General features: G+C 48.6%; 2 protein-coding genes and 1 pseudogene across 3 annotated transcripts in view; 2 read left to right on the top strand and 1 right to left on the bottom strand.

Moving 5' to 3' along the window:
- Nucleotides 1-2,950, top strand: part of RSPH9 (radial spoke head 9 homolog) — a 13,131-nt gene extending 10,181 nt beyond the window's left edge. Inside the window, exon 5 of the mRNA XM_006926504.3 lies at nt 2,727-2,950. Within this exon, the coding sequence (XP_006926566.1) occupies nt 2,727-2,887 (161 nt within the window). The 3' untranslated portion in view covers nt 2,888-2,950. The remainder of the gene's footprint in view (nt 1-2,726) is intronic.
- On the bottom strand, nt 2,514-19,061 carry MRPS18A (mitochondrial ribosomal protein S18A). Of its 2 annotated transcripts, XM_006926505.3 has the most exons (6): nt 18,908-19,060; nt 12,140-12,171; nt 9,628-9,735; nt 7,024-7,147; nt 6,713-6,782; nt 3,324-3,798 (listed from the first exon to the last, which is right to left on the bottom strand). In XM_006926505.3, the coding sequence occupies exons 1-6, from the start codon at nt 19,017-19,019 to the stop codon at nt 3,654-3,656; spliced, it is 591 nt and encodes a 196-aa protein (XP_006926567.1). In that variant the 5' UTR covers nt 19,020-19,060; the 3' UTR covers nt 3,324-3,653. The 2 variants fall into 2 exon arrangements, with proteins under 2 accessions (XP_015455896.1, XP_006926567.1); XM_015600410.2 differs by lacking the exon at nt 9,628-9,735 and having other exon boundaries at nt 2,514-3,798; nt 18,908-19,061.
- On the top strand, nt 12,689-12,807 carry LOC112474897 (annotated as a pseudogene).
- Nucleotides 19,062-19,382: the final 321 nt, after the last annotated feature.

Raw genomic sequence — 19,382 nt, 5'->3', positions numbered from 1 at the left:
GGCATTCTGGACCAGGGGGACTGACCTTGCCCGTCAGTTACAGAGGGTACTCTTCCACCTCTGTACCCCATTACATTACTCCCCCGCCCCCCACCTCTAGGGCAGTTGACCATACTTTGTGGCCCTGGTGTGGCCACAGTGGCTGCTTTGAGGAGGGACCTAGTCATTTCTCATTGTGTCACAAGTTGTGCAGTGCTGGTCTGAGTTTAAGGCATCTGCTGCCCCTGGATAGCCTTGATCCCCAGCCTGGTCCACTCTCCACCTCAAACTTACTCTCAGAGCTTTGCTGCCTTTCTTACTGGAAGGAATATAATTGAGGAGCATACCCTAGCCAGAGGTTTCCACACTAAGGTGAGGACATCCCACTGATTTCAAGCGATCCTAATTACTGGCTTGTTCCCCACCGCAGCCTCAGAAATAGTCTGTAGAAGAGGGGCTGCCAGGGGGCAGGAGGGGGAGGTTTGAGGAGACTTGGGAGACACCAGGGCCGCAGGAGGCTGCTTCTCCTGGAATCTTAGAGGCAGAAGCGGTGAGAGCTGGCTAGGCCCAACCTTTAGAGCAGCTGCAATAAGAAAAGTAGGTGAAGGTGACAGCAACTGCCTGGCTTCCCAGGTAGACACTACGTGACTCCCGGCACGTTTAGAGTCTGTGTGTTTCCTGGGCAACCAGCTGAGCCAGGAAAAAGGAGAGGACAGGAGTGTGACAGGAATGCAAGGGAGGGAGGCAGTGTTGTTAGCTGGCTGGCCCCTCACATGCTGTTTCTACACTCTGCCAGCCCCCTTCTGCTGCTTGGTGCTGTCCCTTGCCCCAGTGGGCGCTCTCTATTTCTCTAGTAACCCTGCTAACCTTGGGCCCCCTCATCTACTGGAGCAAAGAGGTGGCTAAACTCTAGGTGGGCAGGCTGGTGCAAGGGAAGGTTGGGACTCAGCCCTTGCCCAGAGTGCCGAGGTGCTGGTGACTGTGAATTGATGATTGGTATAGGTTAGGGACTCCAAGATTCCATTTCTCCAGGGCAGCATTTGGCCCAGGGAGGCTGCAAACTGCCCTTCCTGGAGTGGCAGAGGAGTGAGGCAGTCTGACCTTTCAGTTCAAGGGGGCTATGTGACTATGTGCTCCAAGGGCAGGGAGGGACTGTCCCCAGATGATGTTCTGGGCACTGGGGTGGGGTCGGGGGTATACCTAAGGGGAGCTAGAGGATGTACCTTCCTGAGGCCTGTGCTTCTGGCCAAAGGCTGAAAGCAGTGCACTGGGAACACTTTGTTCTGTCACACCCCACTCCCATTACCCCTAGGCAATCTGCTTTTTGGAATGAGTGACTAGGAAAGCAACAGGCTAGGGATTTAGGACTCTGAAGGCAGGTCTGAGAGGTGGGAGACTTCAAGTCCTTCAGAGGAAAATTGTAGGAACCAGGGGGAAATACTCCCTTCTCTGACCAGGAAATCCCCCTTACCCCACCAGCCCCCTTCCTAGGAAGTACCGCAGCCAGAGCTGACAACCCAGGGACATTCTTGATACTGTCTGCCAGCACTATGTGGGCCTAAGGAAGCCTATGCTGTGGCTTCTACTTCATCACCTCATACATGGGTAGTAGCACTTGGTGCAGACTACTGCACAGTGCTGCAGTTGGCTCTGAGCCAGGCTCTCCGTAAGCAGGCCAGGGCCAGCTGACCTACATGCACCCAGAAAGCTTTGGATTTGATCTGGGCAGGTGACGACACCCAAGGCCAGGGGTTCCTGGTGGTTAGGTCTCTTAGATGCAGGGTGGGCCCCAGTGGGTGGGGGCTGAGCTGTGTGGCTGTTGGGTGTGGAGTGACCAGGGTGGGCCATGGTTGGAGGAGGCCTGTGGGAAGCTGGGGCAGCAGGAGCCAAGCAGCCAGGCTGAGCTGGCAGCCGATGAAGGCCTCAGAGCAGCTCTCAGCGCATCACTGGCTGGTCCAACACCAAAACCTTCAAAGCATTTGCCTTTCTGGCATGGCCCAGAGCAGAGCTGTGGCTAGGCTGGGGAGGGGCCTTGGTGCGCAGGGGAATAGAAGCTCCAGATCTGCATCCAGAGGCGATTTTCCCAGGCTCCTTCCTCCCACACAGCGGCTCCCTCCCTGTTCTGGAGATGGATCAGGCCCTTCTAGCCAAGTCCTCATAGCTGCACAACTCAGCCTCAGGCTGGGCTGCTCCAGTCTGGGGAGCTCAAACCAGGGCAGGACCCAGGAAAGACAAAGGCTCATTAGCGGTGGCCCAAGTCCCCTCCCGCCAAACTTTTTATGTGAGCTCCTGGATGGGTCTAATCCGTCTCAGAGCAGAGGCTTATGGGACTGCGGAAGAGAGAATAAAATGTTAAGTAGGGACAAACTGCACTAGAACTAAACGTCACCGGTGGAGTGTCCTGAGTACAGGGTGAGAGGGAGCCTGGAGAAAGCCCCAACTCCTCTCTGCTTGTGGATTCAGCTTCCTCCCCCACTCAACCTTTAACTAGACTTGCTGACAGGAACAAAATGCACTGGTTTGAGTTTCACCTCTTCATTTCCTTTGCCCTCTCCCTGGAAGTGGTTTTAATGAACAGTGAAATGGCTAAAAGGCAATCAGGGGGAGTAAAACCCCAGGATAATTAAATCATCTTCCCTTCTCCCAGTAGAACCTTAGCACCAGGGCCTGGCAGCCCAAGGAGCTGGGGCCTCTGCATATGCACAAAACTCTGGCTCCACAGAGCTCAGGCCTCGCCTTTTCCCCAGGATCTTGGAGCATCCAGATGGAGAGGGGCAACGCTCTGGTGGTGCTGCGCAGTCTCCTCTGGCCAGGCCTCACCTTTTACCACGCTCCCCGCACCAAGAACTGTGGCTACATCTACGTGGGCACTGGTGAGAAGAATATAGACTTGCCCTTCATGCTGTAGGAGGGGCCAGCCTGGGAACTTTTTATGCAGAGTGTAAACATTATTTTCATACATTTCAGTGAATTTGTCTGTCTATTCTGTCCTGATGCTTCCCCTCATCTCCACCTCCATCTGGTGTCCAGGCTCTGAGGAGAGACCTATGGAGCTGGAGACCTAGTTCTAAACCAAGTGGCAGAGGACTGGAATGTGCTAAGGAGACAATGGCAGGTGGAAATGGCTGTGGGAGGTGACAGCCAGGAGCCCTTTGAGCAAGGCAGCTCTTGGACTCAGATGAGAGCTGCACATGGACCAGGCAGCCCAACTTCCCTCCTCCTCGCAGCCTCCCAGGCCCAAGACAAAGAGCTGTCAAAAAAGAGGATGGGAACCTGTTTGGCCCATGAACTCCCTCCCTCAAGTTGCATTCATGTGGCCCATCATAGAGATCAATGACTCAAAGTTCGGTAACTGGCTGAAAATGAGCCCAAGCTCCCCACACTTGCCAAGCAGGGAATATGCACCCAGTGGGTGAGACGTGAGCCTGGTTTATGACATTCCTTTGGGCAAAACCCCTGTCCCCCAGCACTGAGCACAGACCCAGCCAGTCATGAGACCACGGCACCTGCCAAGGGACCTGTTTTGTTTGCCCTTGCTGACAGGCCGAGGGCACTGAAGGAGGTCCCACTGACCCTCATGCTGTTCACGTTGCAGGAGCCGGGCCACCCTGGTAGGGATGGGGCAGGAGTACAGGAAGAGTTCTGGCCAGGCTCTCAGAAAGCCCTGCTCTCAGTCAATGATACAGCACCAAAGGCCTTCTTGAGTAGGAGATGTTGTCTTTCAGGAGGGGTGATCCCACAGCCATGCGCACCTTGTTCCAGCGGTGGCCTTTATTGTAGATGGGCTTGACAGAGCGAGGGGACCAGCGGGTCAGGTACCTGTGGAAGGAGGACCAGGAGATGGCTATGAGGGCTGGGGCCTGTGCTGGATCTGGGAGAGTGGGCACTGCCTCCTTGGGTGAAAGCTGTGGTTGTCCAACCAAACCCTTTCACTTGAGGATCAGAGACTTTTCCTAGGAGCAACTGCTGAGTCTGCTATAAACAGATGGGCTGGGCTCTTGCTGCAAGTGTGTGTGTGGCCAGCGTCAGGCAGCCTAGGGCCATGTGCTCCCTTGATCTTTATGAGTTATCAGTGTTTGTGTGTATTTCCTGGGGGAAGAGGCAGAGAAAGAGGCTGCTCAGAGAGCAGATCATTCCTCCCTGGCCTCAGCCAGGGGGAGAGAGGCTGATGTAAGGGCCTGAAGGAATCCTTCCTTCTTCCCTACTTGGCTCATTCTGTCACCCCAGCCTTCAGGGAACTCCCCTGGGCAGCCATAACTGGTGTTAGGACCCCTGCCCCTCACCCAACCTGTGATGGGAGCCAAGGGTGAAGGCCCGTGGGGGCAGACCAAGTCCAGGAAGGTTCCTGTAAGTAGGAGGGGGGTGGAGAAAGATGGCTGCCGCCCATAGTCCTTTGGCCTCCTTTGGGGATGGCCGGGGCACTGATAGTTCCTGGAAAAGTGGCTCATGCCGGCTGAGACTGGGGTTTACTCCATTCAGAATGAAACTTGGAGAGGCCCACCCTTCATCCTGAAAGCTCAGCCATGCTCGAAGGCCAGGATCCTCTTCTGCCTCTAATCTAAGTTGAGACTTCAACTCGCCACCTTTAGAAACTCTCAAATGAGAGATTTTTAATTAAAAAAATTATTTCCCCCCCCCCCCAAATAATTACCCTTGGATGAAAATTTTTAGATAAAAGTTAAAAAATGATTGCCAACTTATACATTTCAACTAAGCTCCTCTGGACCTTGGTCTTCTGCTCTCAGCTCTGCACAAAGGGAACAATTCTTAAAAGAGTATAAAAAGCTGTGGGAGGTGCTGGCCTGCACTCCTAGTGTGAGGTGGGCAGACAGGGGAGTGCTTCTCTACATCTACTGTCAATGTCAATGCCCCAACAGGGAGACCTCTGAGGAGTGGGGCTGGCCCCAGGAATGGCTTTTTTTATGGTTGGTGGTGCTGGGACAGCGGAAGAGTAAAGGGTAAGGGAAGGAACACCTGGCAAGCCCCTGTGCTGGCATCTGTCTCCCAGTCTCCAGAGGGGGTGGGTGAAGAGGTGGGGTGTGCGAGCAGGGTCTGTGAAAGTCGTGCTCACTGGGATTCCCAGACCCCAGAATGTCTTGAGGCTGACCAGGATCTTCAGAGCTGCTGCCCTAAAGCTGTTCTTTCTCTCTGCCCTGCAGGGACCCAAGGAAGCTGGGCTTTAGCTAGCCCTGGGCCTAATGCCTGTGCCACAAGGAGCAGCTGGTGGGGGAAAGGGGGACCTGGGTGGCTGGCCTCCAGTCAGCTCTGGGAAGAGTCCAGCTCTAGAAAGAACCAAGGCTCCTTCCTACCTCTCCTGAAGGGACAGAAGGAGGAGGAAGTGTGGCTCCCCTCGGGCCCCAGTAGAACCTGGGTCAGTGTGTGGCAGCTCAAGGACCTCTGGATAGAATCATAAAATTCCTTGCAAGGGAATCAACCTCCCTTGTAGCTAGGCCTCCCCCTCCCCCCTGGGGTGGCCTTTTGCAACCCAAGAGCCCCCACACATCATCAATCCCGTGTCACGTTAAAGGACACCGGATATATGGGAGGGAGCCTGGCCTTACTTCAAAGGCCTGAGGGCAGGATGGATTGTGTCCTTAGGCCTGCTGCCCTCTCTTAACAAGGTGGGGGGTGGGAGTAAGCTCAATCCCCAAATGGCCCATAGCATATTTGGGGAAGACAGGAAGAGGTTAATAGGTCCTGCTCCCCCAGGGCTGCTGGCAAATGGCCCAGCTAGCAACATAGGAAGTGCAGGTGGAGATGGGCATGGGGCCAGGGTGCTGGCGAGGCGTCAATGAAGACCCAGCTCTGGCCTTGCACCCCAAGCCCAGCAATCTGTGGCTGGTATCTGCCTGGCCTCCCACCCTCATGCCTGGGTTCTGCTGGGGATCTGACTAGGAGGTCTGCTTGGGGGGATGGGGTGGTGCTGGTTAAGTCTTGCTTTGCTTCAACCATTTTTGGCCCCATACAGAGAGCAGTTCCAGTGGCAGCTGAACAGGGATGGTGGAGGGAAAGGAACGTACAACAGAATGACTGAGTGTTAGGAATCTGCTCTTACACTAGAGGGGGCCACCCTGCTTAGGCTGAAAGGCAGACTGATTTATTCCAGGATCTAGGGGCCTTCCTCTCTTCTATAAAACCTTAGGACCTCCTGGGTCACCATGTGCAGCTGTGCAGATTCTTAACTGCGTAACTCTAGGGAGCAACCTGCACAATCTAATCTACATGGATAACTGTCTTGAAGTTTTGCAGTATACGACTTGCACAGCTATATATGGTGGCCCTGCCCCAGAGAGCCCTCCTACTTTTAAGACCTCATTTTGCCCTTTAATAACCCCAGTGCTGGGATACTAAAAGTTTGTAGAAGTGCTCTGATATTCCCATAGCAACCCTGTATGATGTCATAAACAGGGGATTAGCACATTCTAATGCCCAACCAGCAGACCTTCTTACCCTCCTTGCCCCTGTGCTAAGTGCCCTACTGGAGAAGGAAGAGGAGAGAGGCAGAGGCTGAAGCTGCAGGGGCGGGTGACAGAAGCCCATGCAACATCAGCTGCAGCAGCAGTGGGACTAGTGGGGGTGGGTGCTCAAGCTACACAAGACAGAACAGACAGTCAAGGAGCACTCCAGCCTTGCTAGGCTGTGGGATGAGCCCCAGTATATGGCCTTCCCTGAAAATGCAGCGAGAATGAGGTCTTGCAAAATGCTCAGGGTGTGGACACCCGAGTTTGCTCACCGATTTAGCTGGGGTTTGCTCTTCGGAACAAATCCTTCAGGAAGCCGAGGCCTGTGATTTGGCAACAGACCTGAGTGGAGGGAGGGAAGAGCATATAAGGCGATGGTCTCCAAAGCTCCCTTTGCAGCTCTTGGGGGCCATAGGGAATGCCCAAGGGGGTAGAAGGTTGGTGTTGGGAGAGTATAACGAAGACTCTGGATGTGCATTTTTCTTCCAGGAAGGGCTACAATATGGGGCAGCTGGTGGGGAAACAGAGGGGAGGATGGTACCTAAAGCCCTGTGTCCCTCTTAGCCCCAAGGGGAACCTCTACCTGCTCGGTGGGCCATCTTCACACACTCCTCAATCTTGCGGTGCTCTTCTTGGCACAGGCCTGTGATCCTCCTGGGCAGCATGCCTCCATGAGGCCGGATGAACTGACTCAGCAGCAGAACATCCTAGCGGAACCGGAAAACGGGAGATGAGGGTCAGTCAGCTGGGTGGGTGTTTGATGCTGGGGAGCCAGGCCACATGATCTACAGGGGAGGCTATCGTATACCCTGGCACTCCAAGACGTTGATGTTTCCCTCGGAACTGACCTGAGACCACTCCCTCCACACACAGCTTTGCACATTGGTCTGCTACCTTTACCCTAACAAAAGTTAAATCTCAACTTAGTAAGATTTTCTGACCCCATTACCACCCCAAGAGCTTCTAGTTCCTCCAAGAAATAATTTTTTGACAGACTAGGTTAGAAACTCCTGAAAAAGTGTTAACAATTTTTTATGCACCTGCATGAAAAATTGCTCTTTAATCTTTCCTGGTGATGATGGGTCTGTTATTCTCTTAGGGTGAAGTAGGGGGTATGCCATATATTTTCACACAAGAGGAAAATTCTATACCATTTCCGCCACCACGGCCTATGGGCCACAGGCCAGAATACATGCAGACAGCCCCTCCACCTTCTGCTGCTCTCTCTGAAGTGCTAGGCAGAATACAAGCTGAGGAGGAAGGGATCAGGGCTGTGAAATTAAATCCTATATCTTCTAAGCCCCCTGTGAACCAGATGTGAATGGATTCTCAGGCTTCCTTTTGACCATCAGACAGCTTTGGACAAGACAAGGAAACAAGGATAAACAGAGCCAGAATCAAGACAAGAGACCATAAAAAAAAAAAAAAAAAAAGACAAGAGATCGTTTCTTCTAACTCTCACAGGATGGCTGAGGGAGTTAAATAAAAGCCACCATCTCCCATTCCGCCCACCCCTGAGGGGCCTGGCATGCCAGTCTTAGCAGTCATGTCCACAAACTGACTTGCTGCCCTGGCAGGCGCCTCACTGTATAACCGCAGATTTGTTTTAATCACTGGACAGCTCCTGAGGGACCCAGACCCCCCAATTCCCACCCCTGTAATCTTCAGAATCTGATGAAAAGAACTTGGATTGGATTATCCAGGGCTAATAAACTGGGCTCACAGCCCCAGTCTCCTTCACTGCAGACTGCTAAGCAAGCTGACAGCTTGTGCAGCTCGGGCTAATGGTGTCCTGAATGGAAAGGGGTAAAAGCAAAACAAGCCTTTACCTTGGAGGAGATCGGATTTCTTCTGCTGGATAAACAGAGCCAAGTCTATTTCCTGGAAACGGCTGGTAGGAAGAATGCCCCATGGTGGTCAGGCAGGTGTGGGGTTCACCTTCCCATCTTAAGTTGGGATTCCAAGTATGGCCACAACTCCACTAACTTCCATGTAACAAGAAGCTCTGAATACTGCCCTGCGGCCTGCAAGCTTCCTATTACTCCAAGCTGCAATCAGCAGAAGGGCCTGGGGCAGTGAAAGAACACCCCCTCTCCCCACCTCAGGGTGGCCTGAGGCCAAGGCTCCCAGTCTTGGAGATTAGTTGGATCATTCTGTTCAGATCCCATGGGCATGTGGCCTCTCCTGTTCTTACCACCTGACCGGGATCTCTGCCCTTAGTCATCCCATTCCATAGAGGGGCATAGGGACAAGCTGCAGGTCAAACTGGCCCAGGGCCTGAATCACCTGAAACCTAAAAATAGGGTGCTTAATGTCACCAATAGAACTCTGAAGGACAAGTATGGATTTCTCCAAGACTGTGTCCGTTCTCCCAGTCCCTCCCCATTTCTAGAGAGGATGCAGAGTAGTAGCTGGGACCGCAGGCTGGCTGTATACCCAGAGTTTTTATTCCAGCTCCATGCCTCAAATTTCCTCCTCTGTAAAACAAGGATGAAAAAAGTACCTACTTCATAGGGATATTATGAAAGCTAAGCAAATGAAGGCATGTAAGTGCTTACAACAATGCCTGACACAGAGAATGCACTCAACACAGGGTACCTATTGTTATTCATTGTCATCATCCTTCTGTGGAAACAGATGATGAGCTAAAAGAGCTGGAGCAAACCAGGATCTCCAATATGGAAAGAAACAATAATGTGTCCATAGGTCACAGTAAGGACTCTCCAAACAGACTCTTATAAAAGAGTCTATTATGAAATAACAAAACCCAAACTTAGATCCTGATCCCATTCTTTTGGGAACACAACCCCTCAAGACTGGGCCCTGATGGTCTCAATCCCAAGCAACCAGCCCATGAACTAAGACACTCTCAACCCTGGCTGCACACAAGAATCACTTGGGGAGCTTTTAAAAATGATGGCCAGGCTTTACCCCAGACCAAGCGAATCAATGTCTGGGGGTGGAGCCTGAGCATTTTTTTAAAGCTCCCCTATGATTCTAATGCGCTGCCAGGGGTGAGAGCCACTGGACAAAATGCTTGTCTTTGGTGGCTCCATGAGATGCAGCACTGGCTACGGGGCAGGTGAGGGGTGGTGAGGAGAGCGTGTTGGGGGGATGCTGCTTTAGTTAACCAGAGACTATGACCTCCGTGACGTGTAGAGCCCAGTGTCTTTGTGTACCAACTCACCTCATAGCCATATTTGTGCTTCAGGTTCCACCGGCAGATGGGGCACTGGCCAGAAGGGTTAGGGGGATTTGGACTTTCCTGGGGAGTACCTGTGATACGGCCTTCGATCTAGGAGGCAGAGAAAGAGAGCCAGGGAGGCAGAGAAAGAGAGCCAGTGAGGCAGAGGGCCGTGTGGAGCCTCTGATCCTTGAGCAACCCCCAAAATGCTGGGAATGCTGGTGTAAGTTCATCTGTCAGGGTCCTGTGGGAGGATCTAATAAGTCTCTCTGCTGGAACTATGGTGGTGGTTCTGCAGCTGCTGTGTACTGGGCCTTAGGATGACCAAAGAGAAGTGACTTGGTGGCTTTCAAGGGTAGTAGAAACTGAACTTAATGCAAGAGGGAGGGGTTTGCTGTTATCAGCTGAACGCTAACTTTTGTTCCTTAAACAACCAAAAACCTTTGGGAAAAAGTAATAAATGCACGTGGTAGAAAGTTTCAAACTGCGCAGGGATTCAGAGTCTAAAGGAAGTCTCCCTCTCACCCTACATATCGTTCTCAGAGGAAACTAAGTTTCCAGCTTTATCTTACAAAGGTAAGTCTATGCCAGTGGTTCTCAGCCTGCCATGATTTTGCCACCCAGGGGAGCCTGGACAACAACTGAGACATTTTTGTTTGTCACAACTGGGGGATGGGTGCAACTGGAATCTAGCAAAGACGTTGCTAATTATCCTACAATGCACAGGCCAGCCCCCACAAAAAATTAGCCAGCCTAGGATACCAATGGTGCCAATGTGAGAAGCCTGGTCTCTGCCTATACAAACAGATAACCGTGTGCACTCTTGCTTCTTCTCTTTTTTAAAACACAGTTGGGAGGAACATTCTCCTATTCTCCTTGCTTTTATTATCTTGGATGCCACCTTTCCAACTGTGCTGAGGCCACGTGCGAAATGACCTTCGTGGCTGCTGTATCCTGTGACATAGCCTTGGAATTACTAAGCGTAACAGACCAAAGATTTGGAGTCAGCTCCAATTTCAAAAGGGGGAGTTTAGAAAGCCTTGCTGACTGAGGCCATGGATTATGAGTAAGGATGGGACAGGTCTGAGAGGCTTTGGGAGGGAAGCAACACTGTCTCCTGGGGAAGAACTGGCAAAAGGGAAAGGAGGCTGGAAGCATTGCTTGATTATGTAGGGCACTGCTACCTTTCTGCCAAGGCCACCACAATTATGCCAGAAATGGAGATGTGTGTAAGGGAAAATGTGTAGGTGAGTGGTAGGCCTCGGGAGGGGATTAAAGGGGGCCCGTGGAGACAGACCTAACATTTACTGACTCCCAATTGCATGCCTGGCTCTGTGCCAATCATGATTCACACATATCTTGTTTAACGCCCAGAACCTACTGAGGGAGGAACCACGATTTTATATTATAGATGAAGAAAGTGAGACCCCAGAGTGAGCAATACCCAGTCAGCCATGGGAGTGCCTCTCCAGGAATGGATGGGTTCCCTCCCCCAAGGCTCTCCTTGTACAGGGTCTCCATGTTCATTCTACAAATAGCAAATTCATGCCCCACATGAAAAAGTCTTCACACTCAAAAACCAGATGTGTTTTCTCTCCACCAGCATGGAGTTCACAGGGTGAATGCTTGTTTCAGCTCTGAATAAGGGGATAAACAAGGTGTGCTAAGGAGATGGGAGTCCCCTCAAAAGAACTGTTTTGAGGCTAAGCAGTGCAAAAGCTGAGAGAATGTTCTGAGGAAGACCCAAAGAACCCAAAGGGCTTGTCCTGGGGATAAGACTGTCTGGGGGAGGACCGAGCATGGCTGGCTGCCAGAAGGGTTAAATCCCTGGTTGACATGGAAGTTACAGAGGCTTCTGGGAGCTCTGTGGAGTGGCTGAGGATTTATTGGAGGCATGGAAGGCCATGTGAAAACAACGTTGTCTTTTAGGGATTATAGGATAATCTAGGCCCCATGACTCCCGGAGGAAGGGAGGCGAGATGGGCCAAATGAGGGAAAGGGGGGAGTCGGTGGATAAAGAATTGTTTTAGCTTTATTACCAGCAGACAAGCTAGGGTGCTAGTGAGCCCAGGTCCCAGAGAGTGTCACCTTCTAACTGCATCACTTAAGGAGTAGCTTAGTCATTCTGGACAGAAAGGAAAGGAGCTGAGATCCAGGCTCCTGGCCCTGGGTCAACTTACTCTGGCTCTCTAGTCTTGCCATTGCCTTAGTTTCCCCGTTGGAAAACTAATTTATCACCGTCCAAAGAACATAGCAAACACCTCTTAGATCTTGTCATACAAAGGCCACTTTAATCAAATAACGGATGCCTCAATCCAGGTACAAGTGACTGTTCCTGGTTAACTACACTACAGCACACAGCTTAAAAAATAGTAGACTGTGAGATTTATGGTCACAGAGGGAGCTAATCTTGGAGCTTAGAGTCCCGTTTGGGCCTCCCTTCCTCCCTCAAAGGAACGGTCAGGCAGCTCCAAGTGTTAAAGAGGTTGTAAGTGGCCAACTCGATGATACTTACTATAGTTGTCTTCCCTTCTTGGATCTCCACCACTACAGAGATAAAGGGGAAAAATTAGGTCAGCCATTTAATAAGGAACAGGGAGTTTCAAATAATAGCTCAAATTCTACACATGCAGAAAAAACCGAGCCTGCAATCTGCACTCTCCCACGGTCCCCCATCTGGAAGAGAAAGCGTGCAGGGTTCACCTCCAAGTGCCAAGGCTCTATGCCCTTGAGGCTGGGTGGGGGCAAGGCCAGATGCCCAAGTAATGTCATCTCTCTTGGATCAACAGTCTTCACACTGTTTTTTGCCTTTTTAAGCCAAGATCCATCTTGGTTCTATCCAAGGAAATTGGCAAGATCCTGCCCTACTATGGCTAGCAATAATGACCTAAGAATGGGCAGAATCATCCAAAAGACCTTCAAAAGTACCCACCGCATGTGTCCTTTTATGAAGAGAATTAGAAATAGCTTTTGACTTTGAAGAGTTTGCTATCCATAAGATACAGCACTGAACTAACACTGTCCCAGCAATGAGACCAGTTCGCTCCTAAAATTCATCCTGAGAGTCTACGGCTGTGCCACCCTGAACAAGCCCAATCCCATCTGATTTTGGAAGCTAAACAGGGTTGGGCCTGGTTAGTACCTGGATGGGAGATCACCTAGGAAGACGAGGTGCTGCAGGTGTAAAAAAGAAGAAAAAAAAAATTCATCTTGAGAGCCTGTTAAAGCTGTGCGAGGACAACTGTGTCAAATCCTCTTCTCTTCTTCACTCTTCTCCCTGCAGGGTTGCATTTTGTTATCTACACAGGAGAGGAGTGATAGAGGAGGAGGTGGAAGTAAAAAGCCTGTAGGTACTGGGTCCAGGCAGAATTTCAAGGAGAGTACTGCAATTCCAAACTGAGAGGGACTCCCTCAGCTCTTTGTCTATTTAGGTCTGGCAATCAAGAGAACTTGAGGGCAAGGCAGTAAGTTGCACACATCCGTCAGGCTGTACATATTTTCCATCTTACTTGCCTAGGATGCAGAATGACAACTTCAACAATATTCAAAGGAAGAAATCAAGCTAAAAGCCCACATTTGCCAAATATAATCAAGAAGAAAATTCTTGGATCCTCCCTTGTTCTCCCAGTTTCTTTAGAAAGAGAGAAGCCATAGCTGTTAGCACAGGAACTGACACACAGATGTTCAATTAATACTAGCTGGCATTTAGAGAGCAAAATTCTTGCCATGGTCCCCTTCTGACTGGCAATTACTGTAGTAGAAAACGAGCCCACATAGGTAGACTGCAAACTGTCTCCCTACATACTAAAATCACATTTTAACAGCAGCTTGGCTGCCACAATTAGTTTTACTCAGCTCTAGCCAAGGCAAGAAGTAATACAGATGAGAAAGAGCCAAAGGCTCTTAACTTTGAGAATCTAGTGAAAGTTATAGCCTTCTCCCTAGAAACATGTCCATAAACATACATACAATTAGAAGTGAATTTTAGGTGGCTCTCAGACCCCTGAAGCTATATACCCAAATGGTGATACTGTTTTTCTCAATGGTTGAAGTAGGTGATTTTAGTTTCTTGTTTATGCCTATCTATATTTTCTAAAGTTTCTAAAATAAACGTGTACTACTTTTGCAATAAAAAACAAAACAAAACAAAACAAAAAACCAACAATAAAAAGAGGAGGAGAATGTCTAAGGAAAAAAAAATGAAGCAATTGTAACCCAACCAGATTCCTACAGCAGCATCTGTGATCACTGAGCTCTGTGACTGACACCTAATTGGACACAGACTGCCTGGAATTGTTACCAGTTTGTTTTCTGGGCAAGGCCATTCACAAAGACTCATTACTTCTAAACAACCAACCTGAGAGCCCTTCCATGTTCAACTCCAGAGACACAAAGGAGTAACAATGGCCAGAAAGGCCCTGAGGCTTTCTCCAGAGAACACTGTAGTTACTAATCAATTCAAAGGCAAACTAGGTTTCTCCCTGTAAAAGAAAATGCGTCACTCCACACAGGGATCTACTTGTTCAGAACACAGAGGAGCCTAAACGGGATGTGGGTAAGGCTCAACCTGGTGCTCAGTCTGGAAGCCGGCACAGCTGCAGGGGGACTGTCACTGCAATGTGTCAACCTACAAATGTGGGGAGGCAGAAGGAGGACACAGCCCCAGCCCAGTAGGGGTTCCAGGAACCCTAGAAATTTTTCAAGTTTGGACAGACGGTGACCAAATCTGAGCAACAACTGGTAGGGGGAAAGTTTTTAAGAGTCCCTATAAGAAACAAAAGTTAGGAAACAGAAGGAGATGGTCCTACTTGAGTCAGCACGAGAACAATGCCCTGAAACACAAAGCTGATAAACATGTGGTTCCCTTCTCTGTGGAGGCACTTGGGTCCTAACCATGAGGTAAACAAGTCTAACAAAACACACATCACTCCCGGCAAAGAACCAAACCCTGAAGTCATCCCACTGGCCCCTGGAAAAGAGATCAAAGCTCGTGGCAAGCTCCACTGTTCACAAGCTCCCCACACAGCAACTCTGAGCCAGTGAATCATCTTACTATAAGCCAGTGGGTAAAACATTAGGCAGATGCTTATCTAATAGAGACAATTTGTCAAACCAGGAATAATGACCTGAGAATTCACAGGAGATTGAGATTGATCAGGGCCGTGTTTCAGTGCTGGGGCAGAAGGCCTGGCTGGAGCATGAAAAGGCCCTGGTAGATTTTAAGTCTCTGAAAACAGGAGATAGGAATCAAAACAGTATTGATTTTCAGTGTGCATACAAAAACATGTCAAAAGTAAACAAAACCTGAGATCCATTTTGTCTCTGGCTGCCTCTCCATTCAAGAGAAGTGGGGGTGGCTAAGAAAGCTAGACTAAAATATTTAGGCACTAACAGAAAACGTGTTTAGAAAAAGACGGAATCACCCTTGTTTTCTCAGACATGCCTATATCAAGTAAACTCAGGAAAGAAATGAAGCAGTTTTCTAAACTAGAATTAAGAGCCAAAATCTTCGAAGGGCACTTTTCATACAAATCAAATAATCTGTTTCACAGGAGGCAATATATTGGCTGAGCAACCAAGGATTGTACAGCCCAACTCCACCTATTGTGGAGAGTTACAACAGAAGAAGAAGACAGAGTCTTTGCCCTAAGGGAGAAAAAAGAACTAAACCAAGTATGGGAACTTCACTGTAATAAAGTCCATGCCTCGTAAAGAGGTCCTTTGAGTGCTTCAGTAAATACTCGCTCGCCTAGGATGAAGTCCAACATAACTGAATTATAACAGTCTAGAGCAAACAGCATTGCGGTGAGACTGCAGTGAACGGAGAAAGACCTTGATGGCCACATAAACAGAGACATAGTGAACTGCAGCAGTATAAAGACCCAACTGTTTAGTAAAGGAGGAAGTGTGGAAAGATGAATGATATGGAGTGGAGGGTGCTGCTGCAGGAAGTGCCCAGAGACTAAAGTCTTTCTTGGAATGGATCCATGAAAACCAAATCGCAAACAGAACATGAAGGAATGGAGTGAAAGAATGGAGTAAATGAATGGCAGGATGGCTAAGAGGCAGCACTAGCAGTCTTATGTTGGGTCAGGGAGTGGAGTGCATGATCGGGATGTGTGCCTGCACTTCCGGCCATTAATTATTTTTCTCAAACTCCTTCCTCGCTCAAACAATGCTCCTTTCTGTTCATCTTTAATTCTACTACTACAATAAAGTTCAATATGAGTTTTCTCTCATTACCGCCTCTTCTTTTCTTTTGGATCAAAGAAAATGTCCCTTTGCACTATGCTTCAGAATGAAGAGTCTTGTTGCCGAACAAAAATCTATTTCCACCATCAGGATACTCTCAATTTTTTAAATTCCGCAACTCGCTCATTGCTCTCTCAAAGCTTTAGCTATAGGGCTGCCCATCCTGCCAGACACATCTTTGTCTAAACTGCTAGGTTCTCCAGAAAGCCCCCTTAGCTAAATGGAAAAGATGAAGAAAATTCCCTTCAGCCTTTACTCATTTCAATACACTGATCTAAATGTCTAATAGAGCATTACTGTAAATTCAGATAATCATATGGGTTTATTTTGCTTGTTTTAAATACATTTCCTTCATAATTCTAATTTAATCTCTGCTAAGTCTGGCAGTGTGAACTGTAAGCACTAAATGGTCTTCAGCAAGTTAACTGACAAGGGCTTTTGGGGAAGGGAGGAAATCACAGGGAAGCTCTGCCATGGAGTACCAAGGTGATGTTACAGATGGAGAAGGAAGAGCATGGCTCTACTTCCAACTCCACTGCTTACAAGCTGTGTGATTTGGGGCAGCTACTGAACCCCTCTGAACCAGTTTTCCTCATTTGTAAAAATGTCAGTAATATCCACCTTTAAGAATCATTGAGAAAATGGAATGAATGAATGTATGTGGAAAACCTAGCACAGTGCTTACGGCAGGCACTTATTAAACCACAATTTCCATTTTTGTCTTCCTTTAGTCTTGCTTCTTCCTTAATAATATTTTTTTGGCTTTGTGTCCCTCTTGTCAAACTTTAAACAAGGCTTTCTCAACAGCAGTATGACTGACATTTTGAGCCAGGTGTTCTTTATTGTGGGAGGCTGTCCTGTGCACTGTAATGGATTTAGCAGTATCCCTGGACTCTACCCATCAGATGCAAGGAGTACCAGTTGTGACAACCAAAAATGTCTCTAAACATTGCCAAATGTTCCCTGGGGTAAAAATCTGCCCCTCAACTGAGAACCACTGCTTTAGAATGAGAATTTACAGGCAGAAGCACTGGTGCTGAATGTTTATGAACTGACTAAAATTAAGTAGCACTATTAGATACTTTGAAAAGTAGGATGCTTGAATAATTTCAGTAAGACATCCGGCTTCCTCTCTACAACTTTAAATCCTATGTGTACAATATTATTTGAGTGTCAAATACACCTGCTGGGACCAGTCAAAATTAGCTATATGTGTAATATTTTATGCCTTACTCATAATAGGTAGAATATCAAGAGAAAGTTTTTTCACTTAAAGGCTTCGGAGACGGGTCCTAAGAAGAATACAGAATATGGTAGTGCCTTCATGTAAGATTACATCAATTCAGTTATTTAGCTTTTAGGTAACAGTGAGTAACACAGACGAGCAACCAACCCAGGTATTTATGGAAAGGAGGAGTCAAAGACCCATTTGAGTGTACAGTCCATCATTTCACAAACCCTTCAACTGCAAAAATGCAAATCTCAAATATTCCTTTATAAACAAAACAAAACTATTCCTCTTGCCTATCCTCTGGGAACATAGTAAGGAAATGTTTTCAACTGTGAATGGCATAAAGGATATGTAACTTGCAGCTACTAGCGTTTGAGACTTGGTAGACACCCTCAAAAAAGTTATAGGCATACGCTTATTTTGCAGCATGAGAATACATAAAACACCTTATCCAAGTTCTTTTTATTAGTGGCATGAACTCTTTGGTATCTTTATTAACGGATTAGTTTATCTAATGTTAACCAGGCAGTATCTGGATTTTGTTGTTCTTTATAGTAAATGTTCCATCTTCCTCTTACACCTAAATTCTTCACACATACCTGCAATTCCCATGAACTATCTCTTTGACTTTCTCAAACTGGGTTCCTTGCCTGCCATTCTATTGAAATTGCTGTTTGATAGCTAAAGAGACCTCTTCAGAAACGAAAGCAATGGCCTCTTCATGGGCTCTTCTTTTTGGACTTTTCTGCTCCCTCTGAAACAATGATCACTCTTTTCCTCTGGATGCTTCTGTGCTTTAGTTAAAGGAAATGCTGGTCAATACCATGCCAGAATCTTAAAACACTCACATCACTTCTTTTGCACATCACTAATCCTTTCCTGCTTCCAGCAGTACACAAAGGAAAGCTATGTCCTGAAAGACCTTTTCACTCTGCGCCGGATTGCATCCTTTCACAAGTCTGTTTAAGGAACCCCCCCCCCCCCCACATGAGACTTTCCAATTGGGTGTGCTGTTTCCGGTAACCAAATCTCCCTCTACTTCGACACGTAAATACCTAAATTGCATTTATTGGAGTCTATAAACACGTCTCATTAGAACTTAACTTCTCAGGAAAAGAGCTGTGTTTTCTTTATCGAGTATCCCATGATAGCTTGAAGTACAGCACTTGGCCTTTAGTAAGCTCTCAGTTCAATGCTAGGATCAGGCTGCCTTTCCAGACTTACGATTAACGGAAAGCAAAACTACCATTCAACATGTGCCTCTGTTTCAGCTGTTCAATGACCTTTCCACCTTAACTTCAACCTTTCAAGGAGACTAGCGGCCAGGGCAGAAAAAGCTGCCATCAGATCACAGTATTTCAGACGAGAAACTGAAATGGGGGGCCCTGGGAAGGGTATCCAAATATCCTGCCCTCATGGTCCGGGGAGTCTTTAATGAAGGAGGCCGCGGTTTGGAGAATATGGGAGAGCTAACATTGCAGACCCTTATCGAAAACTTTTTTGAACAGTGGGACAGGCTTTTCTTCTGCTCTTGCCTACAAAACAGGCTTTTCTCTCTGTCCTCCCCACCTGCTCCCTCCCATGAGGACACTCACGAGAAGCGGGAAGTCAGATAACAATATCAGGGTCCGGAGGGGGCTTTCAAGCACCATGGGCGCGCCAGCATCTCCGGAGTTTCATAACCGCGCGAAGGAAAGGGAGGGAGGGGCGCACGGGCGCGGGAGGGGCGCACGGGCGCGGGAGAAAGCAAATTCTGCCGCTCTTCTCAACTTTGGGAGGTCGTCGGGACCCGGGACTCACCTTCCCTGAATCCGCGAACTGGAGGCCGAGCCCAGCTGGTCATGGCCGGGCCTGCCAGGAGCCCTCGGAACAGCCGCCCACAACCAGACACCAACACATTGAAGGCCGCCATCTTGAAAACCAACCCTGACCTTCGTGCACTTCCGCTTCCGGAACGACGCACGCGCAGCCGCAGTGGTGGGCAAGAAGTATGCGGCTTCGGGATTTCTTGCTCCTTTTGGCCGCATCACTTCCTTTTCCCTCACCTCTTCAACTTTGGGCTAAGCCAAAAGGCCTTTGTGTCAAGCCTGTGCTTCGTTCCTAGAATCTAGGATAGGTTTTCTAGCTCCTGTCTGCCAGTCTTTGAAGTCACCAAGGTATCTTTCGATCCCTGGCAGGCTTCCTCGGTAAAATCACATACATGACCCCTATTTCTTTAAACCTTTTTCTTCTTTGCAAGTCAGGTGTGGATTTTTGCCTTCTTGTGGCTGGAACT

The sequence above is a fragment of the Pteropus alecto genome, unplaced genomic scaffold (genome assembly GCF_000325575.1).
Source record: "Pteropus alecto unplaced genomic scaffold, ASM32557v1 scaffold7, whole genome shotgun sequence".
NCBI lineage: Eukaryota > Metazoa > Chordata > Mammalia > Chiroptera > Pteropodidae > Pteropus > Pteropus alecto.
This window is presented reverse-complemented; position numbering and strand designations above follow the sequence as displayed.